Source organism: Triturus cristatus, chromosome 11 (assembly GCF_964204655.1).
Source record: "Triturus cristatus chromosome 11, aTriCri1.1, whole genome shotgun sequence".
Lineage (NCBI taxonomy): Eukaryota > Metazoa > Chordata > Amphibia > Caudata > Salamandridae > Triturus > Triturus cristatus.
The window spans coordinates 998,309,529-998,336,583 of record NC_140594.1 but is presented as its reverse complement, the minus strand read 5'-3'; the positions used below and the strand labels follow the sequence as shown (position 1 = coordinate 998,336,583).

General features: G+C 44.4%; 1 protein-coding gene across 1 annotated transcript in view; it reads right to left on the bottom strand.

The window, feature by feature from the left end:
* Positions 1 to 27,055, bottom strand: part of EIF2A (eukaryotic translation initiation factor 2A) — a 292,108-nt gene that overhangs the window by 127,246 nt on the left and 137,807 nt on the right. Inside the window, exon 5 of the mRNA XM_085635113.1 lies at positions 12,551 to 12,650. Within this exon, the coding sequence (XP_085491239.1) occupies positions 12,551 to 12,650 (100 nt within the window). The remainder of the gene's footprint in view (positions 1 to 12,550; positions 12,651 to 27,055) is intronic.

Genomic DNA, 27,055 nt, shown 5'->3' with positions numbered 1-27,055 from the left:
TTTGGATTAGTAAACAACTGGTATTGTGCTCTATTCTAAATATGGCAAACAGTGCACATATTAACCTAAGCAAGTTGAAATTTTTAAGGACAAGTGAGGCTATTTTTAGATTCTCACAAAAAATAGGTAATAAGCCTGTGAGAGAGATTTTAAAACTTTATGGGAGTAAATGTGTATCTGGGGTATGTTATGGTGGTGCCCTCTGGGGAATGGTAGATACCTCTATATTGCAAATAATGGAAAATACATTTTTGCGTAGGGTGTTATCAGTCCCTAATTCCACTGCTACTTATATTGTCCATAGAGAAACAGATGTTCCCTTTTTAAGTGATTTGATTAGTGTATCCACTATTAATTTATGGCATCGTATTTGGACGAAGGAAGAAACCCATTTTACCGAGGAAATAATATACGATTGTCTTAGTCTAGATTACTCGAAGAAGATACCATGGTTAAAATACGTCCATGATCTTCTGTGATTGTAACCTGAATCCTGTTTTTAAAGACCCATTGATTATTGAGAATTTTAGTAAGGGGGAGCTTAAAAAGAGACTCCTTGGGTCTAGGAAGATAAAAAGGGAAGCAGGGCTATGCACTAAATCTATTGTCAGATTATACTGTGAAGGTCCCTTTTCATTTGGCACCCAACCCTATCTTATATTTATTAGGAATACCCAACACAGATTTTATCTGACTAGACTAAGGCTACGAACATTGCATTTTCAGATAGCATTTCCTAAGATGGGAAACTGGAGTGCAAACCTTCCAATGTGCCCTTGCGATGGTAAATCTGCCCAAAGCACATTGCACTTTATAATGTTTTGTAACTTTTACAGGGATCTTAGGAAATCAATTCTGCGCCCACTTTTTATTTCCAATAAGTTGTACTCCTATAAAACCGCTTTTTATTTTATATGTAAATTAGATCATGTTACGATGTGTAATGTGGTAATTTCCTTCATTCAATTAGCAATTAAGCGAAGGAAAATGCTCTCATATTTGGAAACACTGGTCTATGAGACTGATTAGTTGATCAAATGTTTGGGTTTTATTTCAAGTACCCTTTTAAGATCATTGTAACGTAAAATGAAGAAATGTTTTATTATGTAGAATGCTTTTATGGATATTTTTTATATACCGAATAAAGCTTGTTTTGACTTTGACAAACAGCGCCACCATGTGGCAGACTGTCATAAGTGCGGGGGTTGACAATCCAGTGCCGGTACCGAGCACTGGAAACAACTAGCTCAAATTAAGCACTGCAATAATCATGTATTTCCAGTAGCGAAATATCCTAGTTTATTCTTCTCCTCAGTTGTCATATGATATACATATTTCCACGTACGAAAAGGCTATATATCAAGTTTTGGATATCCTCGCCCTCCAGTGCCCACCGTCTCTTCATCTACTCTTTTTCTCTACTTGAATAAACATTGTTCACATTTTCATATTTTTATATGCAAGTGTTATTCATCGCGTTCATCTAACTATTCAGGATTACAGAAAAGTATTATCACAAACATAAACAAGATATATCATAAAAATACGCACTTACTACATTATCGCATTAATGAAATGCACTTCCCATATTTGGCGATAGGAGGAAACACCACATCAACAGTTTAATCGTTGCTTGCCATCCAGCAACAACGGCCACAAAGTACATTTTACCCAGTGAAGTGTGAGGCATGTGGTTGGGGTTGGGGATATTTACATCAATTTCGAAAACACACATCAGCATTATTCACAAAGATAAATTTGAACATAAATGTACATAGCTATACGCCTGCCAGGAATTTACAAAACAAATCATGGCAGGGGTAACCTCTTTTATGACCACAGACAACTCAGTACCTTAACTTCCAGTCAAGGGTTTGGATTTAGGGCGTTCATGGGTGTTCTAATGCATGGTTAACCTTTGAAGTATGTGAATACCCTCCACCAACTAGGTTTGTGGGAGCTCACAAACTACTACCATTCCGCTTTCCAACCTGGAAAGAGTTGTATATTTACTTCAGCCAGGTGTTAGCTAATGATCCTTCCAAATTTGGTGTGTGTGCAGTAGAAGTGGTGTCTCCATGGGGGATAATTAATTTACTTCTCTAATTTATCTAACAGTGAACGTTCTGCCATCCGGTCGCTAGCAGATGACAAATCTATCATCATAAAGCCTGCTGACAAAGGGGGAGCGACAGTTATTATGGACGCGGAGGCATACCAATCAGAGTGCAGGAGACAACTAAGCAATACGAATTTCTATCACCGTATCAAGTTGGATCCTACCAAGAGACTTCTGGCTACCATTAAAAACTTGACAGATGAGGCTCTTGAAGCAGGTTGGATCACTGGTCATGAGGCACAGTTCCTTTACACAGCATATCCCATCATCCCGTATTTCTATGTATTACCCAAAATACATAAGGGGGTCTTTCCCCCTCCTGGTAGACCTATAATTTCGGGGATAGGGTCTGTTTTGGAACCCCTCTCTACCTTTGTAGATTTCTTTTTGAAACCTTTGGTGAGAACTATGCCCTCCTTTGTTGAGGATACAAAAGATTTGCTACGCATCCTGGATGGAATGCCATTTGATGTCACCCAAGACATTCTAGTGAGTTTTGACGTCGAGTCATTATATACGTGCATTCCGCAGGATGAGACTTTATCCACTGTCAAAATGCTCCTGGAAGGTGCTTCACTGCAGAGCTCTACACCAGTGGACTTTATTATGACATGTGCAACCATAGCCATGAAAGAGAATTTTTTCAAATTTGAAGAAGATCTCTTTTTACAAATCTCGGGGACGTCCATGGGGAGCATTTTCGCACCATCTCTAGTGAATCTGTACGTCCACCAGATTGAACAGACTGAGATCCTCTCCGATACGAATCCGTTTCTAGGTCACATCTTGACCTGGAAACGGTATATTGATGACATCTTTGTCATCTGGAGGGGGTCCATCGAGACCATCAAGGAATTCCACACCTGGTTGAACAACCAGAACAGGTTTCTCAAATTCACCTGCGAGTTTTCAAAGGAAAGTATATCCTTTTTGGATTTACGGATTGGACCGAAGAATGGCAACCTCAGTACAGAACTTTACAGGAAGCCAATGGCACGGAACTCCCTCTTGCACTTCAAGAGCTATCATCCTAGGGCTCTAAGGGAGAACCTCCCATTTGGACAATTCCTTCGTATTCGTCGGAATTGTTCTGAGGTGGCCAAATATCATGAACATGCTTCTCTTCTATCTACACAACTGCAGGAGAGACAGTATCCTATGAAAATCATAAAAACATCCATGAAGAGAGCCAGAAACAACCACAGAGAAGCTCTGCTCGAAAAGAGGATACAGAATCCCATGGAAGAGAACAAAAGGATTACCTGTGTCAACACCTTCTGCAACTATTCCAATGCACTTAAGAAGAGCATCCTGAAGAACTGGAGGTTTCTTAAAATAGAGGGTAGTCCCTTACCCCCTCCCCTTTTTGCCTTTAAAAGGAGCTCCAATCTGAAAGACCGATTAGTGCATACACGCCCGAGGGTGCTGAGAAACCTAGAAACAACTACACTTTGGGGGTTACCACCAGTTGTAGGGCACTTCCCATGGGGGAATTGTGCAGTATGCCCCCAGACTCGACACACCACTGAGGTAGAGATAGGGACGAATAGACCTTGGTCCCTCAAAACCCATACGAACTGCAACAGTGAACGAGTGATTTACCTAATAAAATGCCCCTGCAATAAAAACTACGTGGGCATGACATCACGAAAGGTTAAGGTGAGAATATCGGAGCACAAGAGCACTATCCGGTGTAAAAAGAGTGCTACCAAACTCACTAATCACTTTATATCGGTGGGACACAAAGAGAACGAGCTTCAGTGGGTGGTTCTAGAACAACCACATATTCCAGCTCATATTACTGACATCCAGAAGTTCCTCCTAGTCAGAGAGCAGCGATGGGTGCACAGACTTCATTCAGACACGGAAGGTCTGAATGATGAAATTCCTTGGCTGTTGTTATAAAACCTACCCTCTTTTTTGGCTAATATTGAGGTGCATTTATATGCTTGCTATATAGGGGATCATGACGATAAGATGGCTATTATGTTGCAACATTATCACACTGGAGATGGGCTTTCCCATGTATGTCCTTTTTGGATGTACATATATTGATGACCTTCCCTGACAGAGTCTTTGTTGTATACACCCATATGACCTAGGTTGCACAATCATCGATTTTTCTAAACACTATCACACTCTTTGAACAACATTACAGTTGCGGTTACTCTATCGCATGGGAGCGGTTTTGCTCTTTAACAAGTACGTCTGGCAGGGATGTTATAATGAATATTGGGCAGATCCTGCACTTGCGCGGTGCTGACGTGAGAGAATGAGTTGGTGATCTCCACGCCGCACATGCGCTTTACTCAATTACAAGCATCTCCTCGCCGCACATGCGCGGTACTTGTTTACACGCATGCGCCTCATTCAATTACAAGCATCTCTTCGCCGCACATGCGCGGTACGTATTCACAGGCATCGCTTTGGGCAGCTAAACTGGCTCGCCTCACTTGTATGCATTTGAACTGAGCAGGGATAAATAGACTTCCCCGCCGGGTCCGTCGGCACCACCGGTCTTAACTCAAAGACCGCCCCGGGGTACCGACGGACAGGTGAGTGTTCAGTTTGCTAGCCCTAGATGGTTTGATTGGGTGGATGCTATGCTACACTTTGTCTGTTCAGGCTCATTTTGTATCAGTTTGACTGACTGGGTACACGCTATTTAAGGGAGTTCTCAGTGAACAACTTTGTCTTCCCCCTACTTTGCATACCAGTTTATTTTGGTACATGTGGCTTAACATTTACTTTGACAACTCTTTTTTTGAGTTATGTGACTTGTTTTAACAGTATGTATCTGCCTTCATGTTTCACGTCTACTGGCACAGTTTAATAATTACCTAGTATGATAGTGAACATTCAAATGTGTCTGCACATGTGGCACAGTTTTAATACCTCTTTTCACAATGACTTTCATGTACCATACCTGCCTTTGCATTCTGGGATATGTTGGTGCAGTTCTCAGGTTTTTAAACCATGCTTCTAAAGAGGAGAGTTTTTTCGGGTATTACCTGTTTTCTCTTTCTCCTACTAATTTGTCCTTTTAGAGCGGGGCCCCTTTCCCTGAGTCGAGACCAGGTTGAGGTGAGGGCAGTACCCACTGTTTATGGGTAAGTGCAATTCAAAATGAACAGTATTGAATGCCATACAGCATTAGTGAATGCTAGCTTTGGTCATTGAGTTTGTTTGACCTATAGTTGAGCTTGTTTTACATATTGGGTCTTTGTTTCTTTTCCAATTTTTCCACAGGTATCCGGTTTTGATTGCCTCTAAACTTGACCGGTGCGGTAGGAATTATTTATCTGCACCCCATTTTTGTATAATTTACTTACACGTTTTTTCACAAAGAAAACCACAGCAGTAATTTAGGTCCTGACGAAAGCCCAGATACTATTGATCGATTGAGGGCAGAAACATGTTGACCGTACTTGCTATGGACAATAGCATAATGTCAATTTAATTTATGCCATATTGCCATCTTGCTTTTTAAATATGACAGGGGTCCTCTACTATTAAAGAACTTTTGAGCACCCTTAGCCATTTTTAACTCACACTATTATGATTTTACTGCTGACCTTTAGGATCTCCCACCTTTGATCTATGGGTAGTACCTCATCCAAGACAATACTCGTGAGAGATCAGGTGACAATCCTCCTTGGTTGCTCCTTCTACGCTAGTGACCGGGTCACTGCTTCATGAACTGGTCCTGCTGGTTGGAGTACACAGACCCAGATGATAATAACAATTAACCACCTTAAGTGATTGATGGGTCCTGTTGAAGGGAGTGCTCTCTTATAGAGTCGTCACGTTGAGAATGGGGGTTCACCTAGACCTTTTTGTGTAATTTCTTGGCTCAATCACTGACCCAGGTTGTATTAGTGTTTTGATTTTGGATAATTAATTTCCCCATAGTGAAAAAACAAAAATCAAAGAAAAAAAATAGCATTTCCACTGAGGAGTTCTCCACCACTTAAAACTTTGTACAGCTAAAATGCATTTACAGCAAGGAAGTCATGTGCTTAACCTAGGACTCCGCATGGAAACCTGCCACAGGCACCTGTGCATTCCGTGAGGAGTTTAGGATTTCCAAAAAGTAGGAAATCTACACTGCGTGCAGATTTACTACTATTTTGTGAATAGGGCACCTCGTCTTAAAAAGGAGATACAATTACATGTTTAGTGAAAAAAAGGTTAACTGTTTTGCGCAATCGGCAAAGGGTAGTTAAGGCATTCAACATGTACAGGATTTCCCAGGGCATGCTTTGTGCTTTTCTGTTTGTCTGGTCTGTTTGCAACAGACATCGATTAACAAAGACATGCACTCAGTAGGCCTTGCTAAGTCGATTTACCCGAGGTTGGGCTTGCTAAGGACGCTCGAATTAAACATGTTTTAATATACCCGGAGCACATTTGAAATAATTGTCTATCAGTTACAATAAGTTGGCCAGGATTTGCAAACTGCAGTAGTACCCGTGGTTCTTCGTGTCACACATGGATCAATTTGCACATTCATTTATTTCCCGATTGGGATCAAACACAATGACTGACTAAACGGAAGTCGTGACTGAGTGGACACACAACTGAAGCCACCTCGGCTGCATTTCAGATTAAATCTCAAATTCAGTTCCGGTGTTGCAGCCGGGCTGCGTGCAGCACCCTGGAACCATCCCTGTATGACATGCAAGAGTGCCATCAGCATGTGCTCAGCAAGGTTTCATTCGCCCACCATGTTCATGAAGTAGCAGCCTATGACATCCACACTTATCTAACTTGAAAAGTAGAAGAGGCCTTTGTCTGCGTCCAGGAGCATCAGTTAGTTGCTGAGCAACCTTGGTGCTCCATGACCTCCTTGGCCGGCAGTACACTACTGTTGGACAAAGCAGTTACCATACCCGACACACAATATCAGGTCCCATCACATGGTCACCCGATGAGGAGCCGATATCACACTGAGGCAGGGAAAACGAGCTGGAATACACTGTAAGGAATATGCTACTTACCAGTATGCATCTGTTCTTGGCATGTAGAGCTGCAGAGTTGTACACTTAGCATAGATCGCCATCTGGTGTTGGGCCCGGAAGTTTGCAGTTTGTTTTTGTTCTTTGGACAGTCTTTGGAAGTCACGAGTTTGGTGACTCCTCCTTCGGTCCGTACTGCGCATGGGCTTCGGCTCCATCCTCAGATTGTTTTTCGCCAACAGGGAAATGATGGAGCGTAGTAATAACAGTGAGAAACCCATGTGTGTTGTATCTAAATAAGATGGACAGGAACGGATACAGGTAGCCGGGGAGGCGGGTGGGCGTGTACAACTCTGCAGCTCTACATGCCAAGAACAGATGCATACTGGTAAGTAGCATATTCCGTTCGAGGCATATGAGCTGCAGATTGTACACTTAGCATAGATTATATAGCAGTACCCAACCTTAGCGGCGACCACCGGTATCCGTTGCAGCGGTTTGAAAAAGTGTCTTTAGTACAGCCTGGCCCACACTAGCTTGCTGCTTGGAATGCACATCTACACAGTAATGTTTTGTGAAGGTGTGCGGTGTTGACCATGTGGCTGCTTTGCAGATGTCATCTAAGGGTATGTTCCCTAGAAAAGCCATAGAAGCCCCTAACTTTCTAGTAGTGTGGGCTTTAGGTGGAACAGATAATGTTCTTTTTGCCTTTTGATAGCAAATTTGTATACACTTTACAATCCACCTAGCTATCCCTGATTTAGAGATGGGGTTGCCTTTATGTGGTGGAGAGAAGGAAACGAACAATTGTTTAGTCTTCCTGAAAGGTTGCGTTCTTTGTATGTAGTACAGCAAAGCCCTCTTAACATCAAGTGTGTGTAAGGCCCTTTCTGCAACAGATTGAGGTTGCGAGAAAAAGACAGGTAATTCCACCGATTGATTGAGATGGAAGGGGGAAATGACCTTGGGCAGAAACTTCGGATTTGTACGAAGTATGACCTTGCTGTGATGTATTTGTAGGAAGGGTTCCTGTATAGTGAACGCTTGTATTTCACCAACCCTTCTAAGGGAAGTGATAGCTACGAGGAAAGCTGTTTTCCAGGTGAGGAACTGTAGCTCACATTTATGCATTGGTTCGAAGGGTGGACCCATTAGCCGTGTAAGAACTACATTTAGATTCCACACAGGGGAAGGTGGTGCCCTGGGAGGAATTACTCGTTTAAGGCCTGCCATAAAGGCTTTAATAGCGGGCACTCTGAACAGTGATAAATGCTGTCTGTTTTGTAGATAAGCAGCAATCGCTGCTAGGTGTAGGCGTATGGATGAATATGCCAGGTTACACCTGTGAAGATGGAGCAGATAGCATATGATGTGCTGTATGGATGCGTCTAAAGGGTTGATTGTATTGTTACGGCAGTAAATTACAAATCTTTTCCACTTTGCGGCATAGCATGCTCTAGTGGTAGGACGTCTGGCTTCCATGATAATGTTCATACAATCAGGGGGAAGGTTAAGGTAACCAAATTCTAAGATTTCAGGAGCCAGATCGCAAGGTTGAGCTGAGCTGGGTCCGGGTGCCCGATTTCTCCATGGTTCTGGGTTAGGAGGCATGGGGACAGGTGCAGTTTTTGATGTGGTACCACTGATAGCTGTAGTAGTGTGGTGTACCACGGTTGCCTGGCCCATGTTGGGGCTACCAGAATGAGTGTGAGGGAGTGCTGCTGTAGCTTCCTTACCACTAATGGAATTAGTGGGAGAGGTGGAAAGGCGTATGCAAATCTGCCTGACCAGTTCATCCATATCGCATTGCCTTTGGACAATGGGTGTGGGTATCTGGCGGCGAAGCTTGGCCATTTTTTGTTTTCGTGGGTGGCGAAGAGGTCTATCTGAGGATGCCCCCACATTTGGAAGAATGGGTGAAGAACTTGTGGATGCAGTTCCCATTCGTGTAGTTGGTGCGTGTCTGCTGAGCAGATCTGCCATGGTGTTTTGTACGCCTGGAACGTGCTGCGCCAGGAGAAAGATGTTTTGGGGAATTGCCCATCTCCATATGCTCTGGGCTAAGCGGGAGAGCTGGGGAGAGTGTGTCCCCCCCTGTTTTTGGATATAATACATTGCAGTCATGTTGTCTGTGCGAATGAGGACTGCTTTGCCCGAAATCTGTTTTTGAAAAGATTTTAGGGCTAGAAAGATCGCCAAGAGCTCCAGATGGTTGATGTGGAGCGATTTTTGCTGTGGCGTCCATAGACCTTGCATTGTGAGGTGTAAGAGGTGCGCTCCCCAGCCGGAGAGCGATGCGTCCGCTGTTAGAATCACCTGAGGAACCGGGTCCAGGAACGGCCGCCCTTTGGAAAGGTTTGTGGTGTTCCACCACTGCAGAGAGTGATGGGTGCAGCCGTCCACCAACACCAGATCCGTCAGCTGACCCTGGGCCTGGTTCCACTGTCGTGCTAGGCACTCTTGAAGTGGACGCATGTGGAGTCTTGCATGGGGCACTATAAAAATGCAGGACGCCATCATTCCTATGAGCTTCATAAACACTCTTGCGGGAAGAGAGTGTTGAGGAAGGAATGTTTTGCGCAAGGCTTGCATGCTTGCGATTCTGGCTGAGTTTGGATAGGCAATACCTTTGGAGGTGTCTATAGTGGCCCCGAGATATTGCTTTGTGTGAGATGGTAGGAGGTGGGACTTTTGGTAGTTCACCGTGAAGCCTAGCCGGTGGAGCAGTTGAATGGTGCTGTTGGTATGTTGCACACATTGGTTGTAGGATGCGGCTTTTATGAGCCAGTCGTCTAAGTAAGGGAAGACGTGAATATGTTGACGTCTGAGGTGTGCTGCTACAACTGCTAGGCATTTGGTAAACACCCGTGGTGCGGTGGTGACCCCGAAGGGGAGAACTGTGAACTGGTAATGTTGACCGTCCACCACAAACCTGAGGTAATTTCTGTGAGAAGGGTGTATTGGAATGTGAAAGTATGCGTCTTTCAGATCCAAGGTAGTAAGAAAGTCTCCCTGACAAAGGAGCGGGAGGACTTGTTGTAGGGTGACCATGTGGAAATGGTCTGAATGTATGTATGCATTTAGAGGCCGGAGGTCCAGAATGGGCCTCAGGGTCCCGTCTTTCTTCGGTATTAGGAAATACAGAGAGTAGACCCCTAGATTTTGCTGATTGACGGGGACCTGCTCTATAGCGTGTTTTTGGAGGAGGGAGAGCACCTCCTGTTTGAGCAGTGTGGAATGTTCTTGAGACATTGGACGGTGCCTTGGTGGGATATTGGGTGGGGTAGATGTTAGCTCGAGACAGTACCCTGACCGAATAATTTGGGTCACCCATTTGTCCGATGTTATGGACTCCCATGCGTGTATAAAGTTTTGTAGTCTGCCCCCGACCGGAGTGGAATGGTCTGGGGGGAGCGAAGGGAAGTCATTGTGCGGGCGGGGTGGCAGAACGGGTGGTGTTAGTTTTGCCCCTGCCCTTATTGTTGTTGCTTCTGTAACCACCCCTTTGGTTGCCCTTTGAAAAGGTATTTTGAGGAGGGGACTTGTAGGAGGTAGAGGCGCTATCGGTGGAGTAGCCTCTGCCTGTGCTACGAAAGGATGAGCGTCGAAAGGAGCGTTTGGGGGCTTGTGATTTTAGTGCCCCCATAGACTTTGCTGTGTCTGTGTCCTTTTTCATCTTTTCTAATGCTTCGTCCACCTTTGGCCCAAAGAGAGTTTGTTGGTCAAAGGGGTGATTTAGTATGGACGCCTGGACTTCAGGCTTGAACCCTGAGATCCTGAGCCAGGCATGACGACGAAGCAGGACACTAGTGTTTATGGCTCTAGAAGCAGTGTCAGCTGCATCGAGGGCACACTTAATAGAGGTGTTAGTAATTAGTTTACCCTCCTGTATTAGGTCATGAGCCTTGCGTTTGTGTTTTTCGGGGAGGTGCTGCATAAGAGCTTTGAGCTCGTCGTAGTGTGCTCTGTAATAGCGCGCAAGTAGCGCTTGTGTATTTGCAATGCGCCACATGTTTGCAGCTTGGGAGGCGGTGCGTTTGCCAGACGCGTCTAGAAGTTTGGATTCTTTATCTGGCGGTGGGGCTTCTCCTGAGGACTGGGAGTTAGCCCGCTTTCTAGCTGTGGACACAACTAGGGAATCTAAGGGAGCAGGGCCCTTGATGTATGCAGGGTCTGTGGGTGCCGCTTTGTACTTTTTTTCTATTCTAGGGTTCAATACCCTGGCCCTGACAGGGTCTTTGAACACCTCTGCAGCATGCTTGGTGACACCTTTAAGCATGGGCAAGATAGATGTGGACTTGTCCTAAATGTCAAATGTGTCCAGTAGGAAGTCGTCTTCCACTGGTTCACTATGCATTTCCACCCCATGGTAGTGTGCTGCTCTCTGCAGTAAGTGGTGAAAACCTAAGGAGTCCTTTGGAGGAGACGGCCTGGATGGGTATAGGTCGTCCTGAGGCATATCAGGTATGTCAGGGTTTTGGTAGTCTTCCCATGGGTCTGGGGTCCCCGGTGGAGTGGGGTCCATTGGGGCGTCCTTGGACGGTGCTTGGCACCTTACCAAGTGGTCTTACTCCTGCACTTACTTCCTAATTCAACTTCCTGGAGATTAAATCCAAAGTCTCTTTTAGGTTCAGTGCAGGTTTACTCTGTATGGCAGACAGGCCCTTCCAGCAGAACCTCACAATGATGGAAGCACAGAGTTCAGGCATGCATCAAATGACTAGTCCCTAGCATGAGATGCAGATATTATGCAGGTCATTTGCTGCAAATGACCACTGGAATGACATGTATGACAAAGTCAGAGAGCTGTAGTACAAGGTCACTCGGTCTGAAGGAATGGAGGGACCAACATTAAAACATTAGATCTGTAAGGACCAAAGATTGGGTCTAAACACCATGAATGAATTCTGCAAGTACAATCGAAGTAAGTTTTGATCAGACAGTTGGGGGGGGGGAACAATGACACTGACAATGGTGAGCATCTGTGGAAAGTATATTAGGTATGGGGGCATGCCACAACTAACGTATGCCCAGGAAGAGTACTGGTTTTCTGCGATACCTCATATTAGGTCACTCAGGATATAATTTGTCATCTTTTCCACTATTTCATCTGAAGGAAAATAGTTAAACATTGTGGAAGTAAATGAGTGTAAATATCCCAAAACTTGTACATGCGGACAACAAAACAAAAAAGAGAAAAGTGCTTGAACGACAAAATAGAAAATAAAAGTCTGGTAAAACGGAGGGCAAATACCCTGGCAGTAAAAAGATTAAAGACATTTTGTTGCACTGGGAAAACCACACTTACGAAAAAGAATTATGCTATATAAACTGCCAGAATATCGAATAAAAAGAAAATCCTGTAGAAGCGTGAATCAACAACACAAACAGGTAGGCGTATACACAGAAAGAACCCAGCAGGCGTTTACAAAGGTATTTCCATGTATGTGTGGGTGTGGTCTATATTATTTACCAGCCTTGCATTTTCTTCTGGATGAAAGCCCTTAAACATTTTCCAGTTTTCAGATCGTACAGTTGTAGGTTAGGTGGTCCGGGTGCTCCATCTTTACCTGCTGCAATAAAAAAAGTTATAGAACATAAGACATGTCCTGGTCCCTATTGATTCTCATTTTCCTTACACGCCATCTTGAAATAACACAATAGTGGAACAAAGGGTAATTTTGTTGTCTAAATCACACTCATTACCCACCTCCATAAAGGTGCAGCTCATAAAATCCTCCTGATGCACAAATGCTGGTGCAGTTCCATATAGCAATTGTAAGAAACACGGAGTTAAAATACTGAACGACAATAAAGACTCCGAACATAGAGTGTGATCTTGTGAATATCATTAAGGAGGGTGTGTACCAAAAAACATATCTACAGTGAGCCTGCAGATCATATTAAATTCTTGGGTTATAATCAGGTTATGGTCCCACTGATGTCAATTTAGGATTTCATCCATCAAGTATAGCTTTACGTTTGTTTATGATTGTTAGACCTGGCATCTTTTGGCATGCTCTCCCCTAGCCTTTTTTGGCTGCTAACCTCATGTTTGGACCCTGTTTTGCTGGCTTAGGCCTTTGAATGTTTTTGACACTGCCATTCGGTGCCCAAGCACTGTGCTTGTCATATACATATTGGTGATTGGTGTATACATGATTGGCTGACTTGAGTTAGATGCAAGTCCCTTGTCTAGGGGTAATACATATACCCAGGGCATGTACCTCAAATGCTCCTCCGTGGCCCTGCAGCACTGGCTGTGCCCTCCTCAGAGATAGCTCATCGATCGTGCCACAGCTTTGCCCTGTAGGGGACCTGTGTGCTCTGGTCTGGTTACTGTTACTCGGCTTGTCATTTAAAAAGCTTCGTACCAAGGTTTTGAGTGTCTCTTGCTATATCCGAGTTCTCCTGGGGACAGGGTGTGGTGTTGGGAAGAGGTAGTCATGTGTGCGTGCGAACTACATGCAAGGGTCATGAATGGCACCGGATGGTGTGTTCGGTACAATGGGCCTGCTTCTCACATTGGATTAGCCTGGGGAAGGTAGGGAAAGGCTATTGAGCAGTATTTCCTATGTGCAGAACTGTAGCAGTATAGTATTTGATATTGTAGAGTTCGTAATGGCGAATGTTATCCGGTAGTGCGAGTGGAATCAACATTACTAAGTTGAAAATGTCACTTTGGGAAAGTGGGCACCTTGATGCTCCAGCCGGTCTCCAATTCACATCTTGTTGCTGGGGGCACAGCTACATCTGTGCATTCCTGATAAAAGGCAATAAACTAGGGACTCAAGGGAAACTGCAGACCTTTGTCTCCGAGGGGCCTTTCTGGGACGGTCACGTGGGGGTGGAATTGGGATTCCAAGGGCCAGGGTCCTGGCCCCACTAAAGATAGTGATCACATCTCTCGGGGTAGGATGGCAGACAGGACAACATTTAGAGAGGGCCTGTGCGTTTCAAAGGTGGCCTTTTAAACTCATCGCATCTTCAAAGGCCATTGTGGGTATAACTACTGGGACTCTAGCCTGAGAAGTTAGAGACCCTTTTGGATTTGGAACCATACTATGTTGATTCAATGCTGGGACATCGACATGAGAAAGCATTAGGGCAGGAGGGACTGTAACTGCATTATCTGCAGACTTGTGGTGGCCTGGAGCTTGTCGTGCTCCAGGAAGGGGACTATCACTCGGTGGATTTTGGCTGGACATAGCTGGCAAAAGTATTCTCCAAGGGCTGGTTGGCTGGCCTACTATCCACGAGATCCCAGGGACACCAAGGAACCCTCCATTTCCACAAGATGATAAGGACCGCGCAGGGTGCGGTGGAAACGGGTGGAAGTAATCGTCGGTTAGGACAAGGATCGTCCTGAGGTACACAGTCACCACACTGTGCAGAGAAATTTGCATGTAAAGATCAGCAGCCCATCTGAAGTGCCAGTAAGCCAGGAGTTCAAGGAGTGCAGGGGAAGCTTGCAGAGTCTGAGGGATCCATGCTTGCAATCAGGAAACCTGTGCTAGCTTGCACTCTGAAGTGTATGGTGTCCGGGGGGTGTTGAGACCCGAGCTGAGACTGTCTTCGACCTCCAGATCAGGAGGACATCAGTGCCTGACATCACAGCCTCCGTCCAAGGTTTGCTAGTTTCCTCTTCCTGGACCCATTTCACAATGTGTTTTGTAGTGCAGAACATCGTGAAGAGGCCCAAAGGGTTTCATCACACCTTGTGGGCACCTACAGCTGGCTGTCTGGACCTATGGCAGCTCGCAGCTCAGCTTGAGGGGAAACATTTCTCCAGACTTGGAAGCGCACCAGCATCCTGGGTTACAACATATTGTCTACGGGGGGATAGCGATCCTGCACTCGTGCAGGTGCCGCTGTGCATCTGAAGGTCTAATCTGGATGGACGAAACAAAGTTTCTTTCTGTTTTAGGTGATTCCCACTATCTCATTAACAGCACCAGCAGGGGCAATGTGCATTGTTAGTTGGTTTTAGTTGAGTGATTGTGGGGCTGGGACACGAGGGGTAGGCAAAGACCTGTGATTGCTCAACCATTACAACTGGGGGTATGCGATATTGGGGAATGTGTTGTTGGATGAATACCTTTAATTAGGGCATGCGTGTTCATGCCATTTTGCTGCTAATGGGAAGGTTCAATAAATGTAAAGTGTATATACAATGTGTATCTCTATTTAATTTCAAAGTGTGTGTAATAAAAAGACAAGTATTTTATACATACGGTGTGGAGTCTTTTGTGGCGTACGCAGTGTTGCAAGGGTTGTGTTGTGCCAATACTTTACACTTGGGCCCTGAGGATAAGCCGGACTGCTTGGTGCCAAGCTACCTGTATGTATGTATGTATATAGTATTTATTAAGCGCAACAAACACCCCAAAGGTACCCTGGAACTGCTGTACGTAAAGCCGGACCAATGTTAATCAGGCGGTCAACGGATAGATTAGACAATACTCAGGGACTAGAATCAAATTCTAGGGAACAGTCATGTCTTAATCCTTTTTCTAAACAGCAACAGGGAGTCACATTGTCTAATACAGAGTGGCACAGGTTATCGGACATGTGTACTCATCCTATCTACGACGGTGGATTCTGACTAGCTTTGATGTATCCCAGCCAGCCAGACACAGCTGGGTCTAACAATGATTATTTTAAATGTAATTTAAAAACTGAAAAAATAAAGTGATTCCAAGTGCAGGGACAAAATTGTTTCCATTTGAATTGATATGAAACAAAACAATTGGAAAAATGCAATACACGGAGGGGGAGGATATAGCAAGAATGATGAACAGCAGCGAAGATCAAAAATTAATAGACATGGGGAACTGGCTTCAGCGTACAAAATGTGTTTTTTGATTCACCTAAGGAAGGTTAGAACAGGTGGGTCTTGAGGATAAAATTAGGGACAGCACAATTACATCTGATAACCCCATTTATCCAAAAAGGCAGTGAACTCAAGGAATTAGTTCTAAAATGCTAGCAGAAAGACAACCCTAACACAGAAAGAAATGAAGAGCGTAAGTCTGTCAATTTCCATCAATGATTCTTCGAGAGGGAGGAATATTCTTTTACTATCACAAGCTGAGAGGCCCATTAAAAGTCATTTGCGTGGGGATGGAATGTCGTCTTTGTGGACCAACAAGTAAAGATCCTCATGTGAAATCTGCAGTGGTTTTCTGTTGTACATTAGCAACTTCTGCATACTCTCCAAAGTACAGAAATGAGTCCCTAATTACAAAATTTGGGTATTTTGCAAAGCATAGAGGAGCTTCGGGAGGGGGGTAATCTTAAAGAGGGCTACTCTTAACATAAGAGAGAATGGCAACCCATGCCACAGCTGGACGTCTCTGTGGAAACTATCCATCAGGATCTGTAAGGTATGGTCCAAGAACTGTGTTCTGATCCTAGTAACCTCTGTCCACAGATAACTGAACTCACTGTTTGCCAATCTCAATGGTAGTCAAGCAAGGGGCACAATTCAAAGCCTCTTACAATTGAAAATTAGGCCAATTAATTGAGGAGCCCGAATGCAAACCAAATTCCCAGGACATATACATGAATAATGGCATGGTTTTATGGGGGGGGGGGAGGTTCAATGCAAACAGGAGAATTTTGTACATGCCCACTTACCTATCCAACGAATCCAGCATGACTCAATTCACCAAAAGATCGTGCACACAACATTTGGGCGAGTGGATACCACTCTCTGGTCCCCTTACCCAGTTTGAATTGGGCATACAACATCCCATTAACCCACACAGTATCCAAAGGCCATTTATGGGCTATAGTTTGCCCTAGAACCCATCTTCTTGAAGAAAAGCAAAGAGAAAGCTTTACTTTGTAGAATCAAAGGATTGTTCGGCATTTAGAGTTGAGGGTGAGTAGCACACTTACAATTCCCTGATTGACTGATTGATTGAGGGTTGGGATGGCTAAAGGCACATCTGCTGACCAAGCCCAGTCTATGCAGTTGTGTAATCTGAAAAATTTCATAGGATAAAGCGAGAGTAATCCAGACAAAGAAGATCACAACAAATAGCAAGATATCTGTTAGTGAACACAATGGCCAGAATTCAGTCGATAATGGGCAGTGGCAGCAGTCATTTTGTGATTTACCCTGTTGCAGATCAGGTTACAGTGATCATTCTCTAGATTTGGGCCAAAGTAAGCTAGCTTGCAAGGGAAGCAGACAGTTCAAGAAAAAAAATCTAAGAATCGTGTATCTTCCCAGCATACAGGTGCCAGATAGTATCTCCAGTCTGCTTCCAGTTTTCCAGCTACCTAAACATATTCATTCTTGTTTTAAGTCCCAATATCTTGAAGATTACTATACCTCATAGTGAAGCACTTACACAACATACATATAATGAGCAATGTTGTGCTGGAGAGCTGTTCTTTTTAATAAAACTATTTACTTTTTGAAATGGAATCACAGTAAAAACAAAAGAGATGCACATGTGTTACAAAACGTTTGTAACATAGGCTTGCTTTCTCCGGAGTACAACACTGTATGCGTTATTCAAACTGTTTTACTGAGGGAGTTAGAAAGAACAGTGTAGGTAAAAAAGGGTGTTTCTGTGCTTAAATGCATGGCAAAAATCATTAGCCACTGCTTTCTGGGACACTTCCCTGCAAGCAAAAATAAAAGGCATAGCAACAGGATGTCTCACTTATGTCACAGGTCTGTGACAGCCACCTAATAATGCCTTTCAGGGTCTTGTTGAATCTTTCAACAAGCCCATTTGTTACAGGGTGGTATGGTGTGAAGAACTTGCAGGTAACCCCACACATCCCACATGGCCTTCAAGTAGGTAGAAATTAAGTTGGTGCCCCAGCCAATCACAACCTCTTTGGGGAAACCCACTTAGGTAAAGATCTCCATCAGTGCCCCAGCCACGACAAGTGCAGTCAATGGTCCCCCTTGGATATGGCCTCGGGTTACCTTGTCGGCTGGTCTACCAAGAGCAGGGTGAACCTGTTGCCTATGGCTGTCTTGGGGTCCAGAGGCCCAACAATGTTTAGTCCCATCCTCTGAAAGGGTGTTTCCATGACAGGGAAAGGTAGTGGGGGCGTTGTGCCTTACCTCGGACTTACCACTGATGTGGCAGGTTAAGCAGGCACTACTGAACGCATCTGAGTGGATCCAACTCCGGGGGCAATGAAAGTGGGTGACCAGTCGGTCAAAGGTTTTCTCCTGCTCCAGACGTCCTGCCAGCAGGATGTCATGAGTCTACTCCAGTAGGAAGGTATGACTGGACTGGGGGACCACCAACACATGGTTTGACCCAGGTTCACATACATAAAATCATTCTGCCCATAGATGTGGTGATCGCCATAGGTGTCACCAGTGGCCTAGGCATCAGCCTAGTGCCATGGGGCAATCCTTCTGCACCTTGCAGAACCCTGCCTGGGATGGTGCCCCTGGAGCTTGCCAACCGGCTAACTCATGAAGGTCTCCCAGGGCAGAAATGTCTTCCCCTGGAGATTCTGAGCGGTCAACCTCAGGCTCAGACTCCTTGGGACTTATGGGGTGAGTTTCCTACAGCCCTTGGCTCTCCTCTTCCTTGTAGGAACATGGCTCACTCTTTCAGGCTACAGGTCCTTGACTCCCTTGATGGACTGCCATGTACTGTGTGGTCATAAGCCTCACTCGGGCAATCCCATCATCAAATAATCTCCACCTCTTTCCAGATAGTGAGCTCTAGGTCACTGCACAGTAGACAATTAACAGGCACTGCTGGACTCACAGCTACTCTAATAGAGCTCGAGACCCCTCTCCCACTCAAGGAGAAACAAAGTCACAGAATAGTGGCTTACTTGGTTGTCAGCTGTCACAACCTGGTAGGCTACATCAGGGACACAGTAGTATCTTGCAGAGTCTCCACCCTCTGCCGATTGAAGGTGAGCCACTGGCTGCAAATCTTATTGTTATCAGGTATATAAGCTTTAGGTACCATCTCTCGATCACCAAGTGACACTAAGGTAACCTCACTATAACCTTCTTTTTGTAACTCCTATCATGAAAAATAAAACAAGAAAGGGGGGTTTTTTTCTTTCCTTTTGCTCAAGAGAATATTTATTATTTATTTCTCATTTCTCTCATATTGTGCGCTGCACGCTCACTCATTGCGCGTATAAATTTTGTAAAGAAACACCATAATACAAATCCAAATACATTAAACAACAACACATAATAATCTTAATCCCCTTTACATAAAATACATACTACATTCACTCCTCAAACATTCGTGGCCAATACATTCATACATACAACCTACATGCACTGAACAAAGTGGTCCTAATGACACCTTTCCTTTTATTATTAGATTGATTTCCAGCCTCTATACGAGTCCAAATGCTTTCTCTCTTTTTTATATCCAATAAAGGTACAAAAAAACGTTGTTAATAGGAAGAAATCAAATGGGTGTGAAAAGGACCAAACTGGTCGACGCGTTTCGAACCACTATCTTTTGGGTTCTCTTCAGGACCAAACAATTCACATCCCAGATGACAATTGCACCCCCTTTATCCGCCTGTTTCACCACTATCGATCTATCATTCTTCAAGTCCATCAAAGCCTCTTTCTAAGTTTTTCCTTTCGCCTTCAGAAAGAATAATCAACCATCTGATTGGTAAAGCCGGCGAAGGAGACAGCCTTCCGCCGATTTGGTAAGCCATTATGGGAGTCTTTTTAAATTCGAGTGGTTGAGAGCACCCATCAATCCTCCAACTGATTTCAAACATTTTTCATTACAGTTTTTGGCTGCCCCATACAGTTAACAGATTCATTATGGATGGTGAGTTAAATGGACGCACATGACAGTCTTTTTTGTTGGTCTTGTTTGTATGTCTTACTTATTTTGTGGAGAAAAAATGATGATAGAAGTGTTTTTATTTGTGTTTCACAGCCCCAGAGTAAGCTGGTTTGGCTACGGACAGTTAAGATTCCATTTTTGACGCACTTTTTAAGGTGGGTGTGCTCAGTCGCTGGTGGCTGTTTGGAAATCTTGAGTTGTTGTAAATATCTAAAAAGGCCTTTTTTTGTCTTTGTATTACAGAAATTGTTTGGTCCTGAAGAGAACCCAAAAGATAGTGGCTCGAAACGCGTCGACCAGTTTGGTCCTTTTCGCACCCATTTGATTTCTTCCTATTAACAACCTTTTTTTGTACCTTTATTGGATATAAAAAAGAGAGAAAGCATTTGGACTCATATAGAGGCTGGAAATCAATCTAATAATAAAAGGAAAGGTGTCATTAGGACCACTTTGTTCAGTGCATGTAGGTTGTATGTATGAATGTATTGGCCACGAATGTTTGAGGAGTGAATGTAGTATGTATTTTATGTAAAGGGGATTAAGATTATTATGTGTTGTTGTTTAATGTATTTGGATTTGTATTATGGTGTTTCTTTACAAAATTTATACGCGCAATGAGTGAGCGTGCAGCGCACAATATGAGAGAAATGAGAAATAAATAATAAATATTCTCTTGAGCAAAAGGAAAGAAAAAAACCCTCCTTTCTTGTTTTATTTTTCATGATAGGAGTTACAAAAAGAAGGTTATAGTGATTCTCAGCTTGGACAATATGTTTTGTTTTTTCGGTTAATTGGGCTCAGTCCAACTGAGCTTTTGTTGAGCCAGGACCCAGTTTTGGTTAGTAGCACTAAGGTAACCTCAGCACTCCCCCTAAACCAACTAGGGCAACCGCCGCCCACCCTTGCACTAAACTGGCAATAATCATAGTAGGTCCACCAGTGGGGCCAGGCGGCATCCCCCTTTTTGTGCCCTGGCTGGTGGCACTCATAACACTTGGGCTGGAAAAAGCCCATGAGTTTCTTCTCGCTAAACCCTCCCTTCTAATTGTCAGGATCGGATTGGAACGCCTACCCCTGAAAACTCTTTTGGGTGCCTTTAGAGAATGTCTTTTGGTTTTCCCTACTGCCCCATCCTCCTGTGAGTGAGGAACCGGTCCACCATTCTTGGGGTCCCCCTCTTGTACCTTATTTGACACTCTGGTGCTGGTGCTTCCCCAGATCTCTGGGGACAATTAGCTTAGAATCAATAAGGTGTTGGCACAACTCTGCAAGACAACTGCTGGACATGAGCTCCTACAATATTAAATTACGAAGTCCATCATAATAATTTACATTGCTGCCCTTCACCCAAACATCCAGTGCCTTACTGGAGTAATCCACAAAATCAACCCATAACTGGTGGGACTGTTTCTGGCTATACCTGAACTTCAGGTGATACTTTTCTGGGGGTTAAACCAAACTTCACAACAAGGGCTTCTTCATGGGGGCGTATTTCATCCAGTCAGCTTTCACAAGGGTCAACAAGGTATTGCTCCCTCATGGTAGTATACAATCTATACAAGTGGAGTTATGCTTCTTCCGCAATCTGGTAATTTCGCTTCCTATTTCGGTGGCCCAATGGTATCTCTTAGAACCATTAGATGTTATACTTGAGACAGACGAGCAAGAACTGCAGGGGAAAGAAAAAGATCCAACAGTGTTTTCAACAATTTGCACTGTGCTTCCCACCACAAACATAGTTTATAATGGAGGGAAAAGTATTGAATTATTAAAATTGACAATGCAAAAGAGTCGATGTTGGGGAATTAGAACCATCAACTTTGTTATGGACACAATTATAATTCTATACAATGTTTACGATGCACTACGATTAGGAGACATTTTCGATACACTGGAGTAATCTTGAATAAATTGGCATTACTCTTGTTATGCAAAATTCCTGAAACTATACTATTATCCAACATTCCATTATTCAATTTGGCTCGTCTTGCCGCATACTTTACTCAACATTGCCGCATAATTTGGCCCTTGTCTGACCCATAATTCCAGTGGCCTAGTATACATTGTTCACAGACCACAAGTCTGTTGGTCTTCAGGTTCAAAAATGGATGCAAGGATGTATTTTGCACTGAAATATAGTGCCAAATGCAAGTTTGGCATTTTGCATTATTACAAGCAATTACACGCATTTTTCTGAAATGTTGCAAAATTACACAGATGCAATTATGCACACCCATACAAAACACACCTTCACCCAAGCGGGTAAATTGGGCACTACCCAGAAGACCAACAAAACGTTACATAAAAAACCGAAATTTAAATCAAGTAAAATGCAACAAAAATGAGTTGATTAAATAAATGACGCAGTCCAGGCTTAAAAATTATGTAAGCTGGATGTAAGTTGTATAAAAAATAGGTTTTTGAAGCACAACAGAAAAACGTCAGGAACGAAGTTGAAATCATCTGGAAGCGCATTTCTCAATTGTAGAAAGTGGCAAAAAAAAAAACAATTACAATTTGTGGACCTTGAACGTTTTCAATTGTATACCACGGGATGACGTTTGTGCAAGGAATGATCGTGGACAGGCTCAGGTGAGTAAGGTCAGGTGGAACAGATAGTACAAGCATTAAAAGCGAAGCTGCACAGATTGAAACTAGGGTTGTAAGAAGCTTTTATTACACAAACGAGGTCTCATGAGGAGCCTACTTTTTGTCTTGCCCAGTTCACTAAGTTTCCTGCTTTTGCTCTGCTTTCAAGGCATTGTTTTTTCCTAGCATAGTGGCGATATTTCCTTATTGAGTGCTTATTGGGAGAGGTTGAAAATGGATGTGCTGCTTTCTTGGGAGTTAACTTATTAACTCTTTCCCTCTCAACTTTGAAAGTGGATGCACAATGGAGATATTTATTTTTCTTGGGCAACTTAAAAGAGGTGGGATGTCCTAATTTTAAAGTAAAAAAATCCATCTGCACACAACTTGGCGAACCATGAGTGGAAAATGTAATCACGTCAATTGCAGGAAATTAGTGATAGAAAAACTATGGATACCTTATCTATTACAAGTATGACCGTAAAGGAAAGGAGGCCAAATTATCAGGTATGAGCGATCAAATGTGTCGGCTGGCTAGTGAAGAACTTCTTGAAGTGGAGAAAGGGAACTTAAAGGAAAACAGAAACAGTCAATTTCTGCTGCCCGGGGTTAAAAGAATCTTGGGGAACAGAATGAAAAGGTTAAATAAAACAGAAAACAGACTCTGGTTAACCGTATATATTCGATCTTAAAAATGTAATCAAGGATCAAATGGAATGCTCAGAGACTTCACTGAGGTAAGTTTGAGGACATCTCAAGGGTAGGCTGGGGAAAGCCTGTCTTGAGGCCGTCTTACAATGAGATAGGCATTCAAAGTGTGATGTCCATAATTTTTGGTGTCCATGTGACATCAGGGGTTTCCGTAAGCAGTAGTGTGTAGAAGGCATCGGTTTGCCTCCTCCCCCATCTTTACATCGGTTTCCAGTATGGGTTTTTCAACTTTCTCTGCATTAAAAGGCACTTTTATATGCGTTTTTTAAGTAAGCGTGACTGCGGTTTACATCAGGTGGGGATGATCACTGAAGGTTATGACATTAAACACACAACATAACAGCACTGAGAAAGAACAGAAAGGTTAAAGGCATCCGGGGTCGGTCACATAATTAAACGAGACAAGAATTAGTATCTGCAAACGAAAGGCTGTCTGCCTTTGACACAAATGTTCCCATTGGCTCCCTTCAATCAAGACTTATTGCAGCTTTAACACTGCAATAAGTCCTGCCACCTGCAAGTTTAGAAGCATTACCATAAGCAGTTATTTTGGCTTTGGTGTTGTTGAAATGTCTTCACACAAGTCATTTAGAGCCGTGGAACTGTTAAAGGGAAAGCTTCACTGACTCGTAACAGATACAGCAAGGACAGCAGCAGTTAATAGACATACCCCATATACACAAGCAGGGAAGGAACTCCAACGAGTTGCTAATAATTCCTTCACACGCTCTCACACCAGACCATTCTGCCACTATGGCATTTCCCCAGTAGCCTGCAGGCTAGTGGGCTGCTTTCAGAGCAGGACAGGCTGCCATGGCCTAACCAGAGCCCCAATTCTAGGTGAGGACCCGGCGGTGTGTGCTTGGTTTGAACATTTGTGCCTAGGCTGATTGTGGTTTCAGCAGTAGAATTTTCCTCTGAACACAGAACAGGGATTCACAGTAGGAGCAGAGAGCAAGTATTTTTAAAGAATGGGCAGGTGCTAAACAGTCAGCAACCCTGCAAGCTTTCGTCCCGCCACATGTGCACAGGCACATCCACCTTTCCATGCCTCAACAGCACACAGATGGTTTCAGTAGTGCAAACTCTTGCACTGCATGCAGTCAACAGTTGAATCATGTACTTTATTGTTTATCTCAAAATTACCACACATGAAAAGTTAAATTATAGAACTATGACGCGGCGTTGCAAAATGTGTTCGGCAGTTTATCTTCAAATGACCACATATATCAAAATGCACATCTCTGTTAGCCTAACCACTATGTTCATACAGAGAGACGCTTTTAATAGTTTTATGAATAATCTAGTACTAAAAACGAAAGGAAGTAAGTCCTTTGTAATGAAATGTGGTCCCAAGCTAGCAAAGACTAAAAAGTTTTTATTTGGTGGGGAAGAAATTAGGAAGACTCCACATTTCACGTATTTAGGAATTCTGATTGATCTGGGCAGTGTCCAAGTGGATACGGATGCCCACATATTTTACAGAGTCCTTGCACCATTCTAGGGGAAATTCGCAGTCCCACTGGGCTGTGCAGGTTGTTAAAGGAAAGATAACAGACTTGTGCCAGTTGATGCCTAGGCCCGAGAAACGGCCAAATCTGAGTATTTCCCTAATGAGCGGCTCTAAATTTACTTGGGGGTCTCCAACATAGAGAATAGTGTCATCGGCGTAGAGCAAAACCAACAGGGGGCCGGTGTTGAATTGCAAGCCTCTCTGCAAATGCCTATCCTGGAAATGGCAAATTAAGGGATCCATAGCCAAAATAAACAATAGGGGAGATAGGGGGCAGCCCTATCTGGTACCTCGGTAAAGAGAAAAGGGTCGGGACAGCGTGCGTTCAAGCGAAGCCTCGCCGTGGGCCGGCTGTATAGCAATGCAGAGGTGGGAATAAAGCCCATGGGCATGCCCATCCAGGCACATCACCGAAATGAAGAAGGGCCATTCTAAGGATTCGAAGGCCATTTCCGCATCTAATAGAATTGAGGCGGCGGGAACGTCTGGGTTAATTCTGTGAAGGACAGAGAAGAGTGTCCGGAGATTTAATGAGGTAGAACGGTGCGGGACGAAGCCCGATTGGGCCGCTGATATGATAAATTCCATCAACTGAGATAGACGGTTGGCAATGATCTTAGTTAAGATTTTGTAATCCAAGTTTAATAATGATAGAGGTCTGTAGGAGCCGCATAAGGACGGATCTTTGCTGGGTTTTGGGAGGAGAACAATGACCGCCTCTCGAAGAGTGGGTGGTAGTATCTGTTTTTCAAGGGCTTCAGCATACACTTCTATTAACTGTGGCGCTAGTAGGTCTTTATATGCCTTCTAGAAATCCCCTGTGAAGCCATCTAGTACGGGGCAGATGAGCCGCAGAGGGCTTCAATGGCTCTGAGGACATTTGCTTCAGATATAGGTTCCGCTAGGAAGTCTTGCATGTTTTTTTCGAGATGTACCATTGCAATCTCAGACAGATATGCTTCTTGGCGGACAGGTCGCACTCCAATTTAGTAGTGTATAGTGCTGCGAAGTAATAGATGAACTCGGCACAAATTTCTGAGGTGGAAGGGAGTGTTTGATCCGTGGAAGAGTGCAGTTCAATGATGTATGCTCTACTGTATGGGGGGGAGCATCTGTGAGAGTACCCTGCCGGGTCGATATCCCTTTCCAAACCGTCTGGCGGTATGATACTTGCCCATATACAAGAGCTCGCGCTCTGAAGTTCATGATGTGTGCAATGATGGGCCTAGGGGGGCATCCTGGATTAGGCTGGGGCACCAGGGATCGATGAGCACCCTCTATCACAAACCCGGGGGTAAACGACTCTCTTCCGAACAGGTCAACCAATAGAGGCTCGACAAATAGGTCCACACGGCCGATGGCGGTGGTCTCCGGTACTCCCAGGATACGGATGTTGCTGTGCCTACTGCGTGCTTCAAGGTCTTCATTCTTAATTGCCACCTTTTTGAGGATGCATTCGACATGCTCTAATCTTTTGAGGGACTGCGCAGTGCTATCCTCAATATCCAAGATGCGAGCCTTCGCCACATCTAGGCGCCCGTCATGAACTTGGATTTTAGAACCCAGATCTGCCAGGCTTTTGTCCAGTGCGTCGAATCGTCCGTCAAGGGCTTTGAAGTAACCCCTCATCTCCTGCTGTACTGCCGTGGAAAAGGCTGGGAGGTCATCCGCGTGCTCTGCGCCCTGTGCGCTCTCTGCCATGTTGGAGCCTTACTCACGGGCCCTATCTGTGAGTTTTTCAAAGGGTAGGGTCTTTTGTTTGGGGTCTTTACGGCCCATGTGCAAGTGCAATCGTGGGAAAGCGGTGTACTGCCAAGTCTCATGGGACTGTCAAATCTACCCAGCGTGACCATCCAGCAGCATGGGGTGCAGTGAAATGGTTTGGAGTTCAAAGAACACACCGCGTGGCTGGCCTTAGGAAATGAAGAGTGTCCGGGTTTGGGCCCCAGGAGATGTGTGATGAGGGACCCAGGTGATAGATCGTGCAGCTGGCAAACCCAGTCTCCCACACAGGCTGTTGTGTCCTCGCCGCAGGCCCGGCAGGAAGGGGTGGGGGGGATGGGGAGCTGGATGGTGACAAGGTCCTGGGCTTAGGCTCCCACCCCCTCCTAGGCCGATGTGTGGGCCTTGCGACTGCAGGATTGGGAATGTTTCAGCCCCGGTCTTCGCGCTGATGGGCAAGGAGATGCACAGCAGGCCAGTAGCAGCAGGCGGGCCAGGTGGATAAGTTGAGGCGTAGGTCTAGAGTCCAGGCGCACCATGCGCCTCTGTTGCGTGGAAGTGGAGGGCAGCGCAGGTGAGATTAGGCCTCTTGGGACAGCAGGGGCCTGGAGGTAGGCCG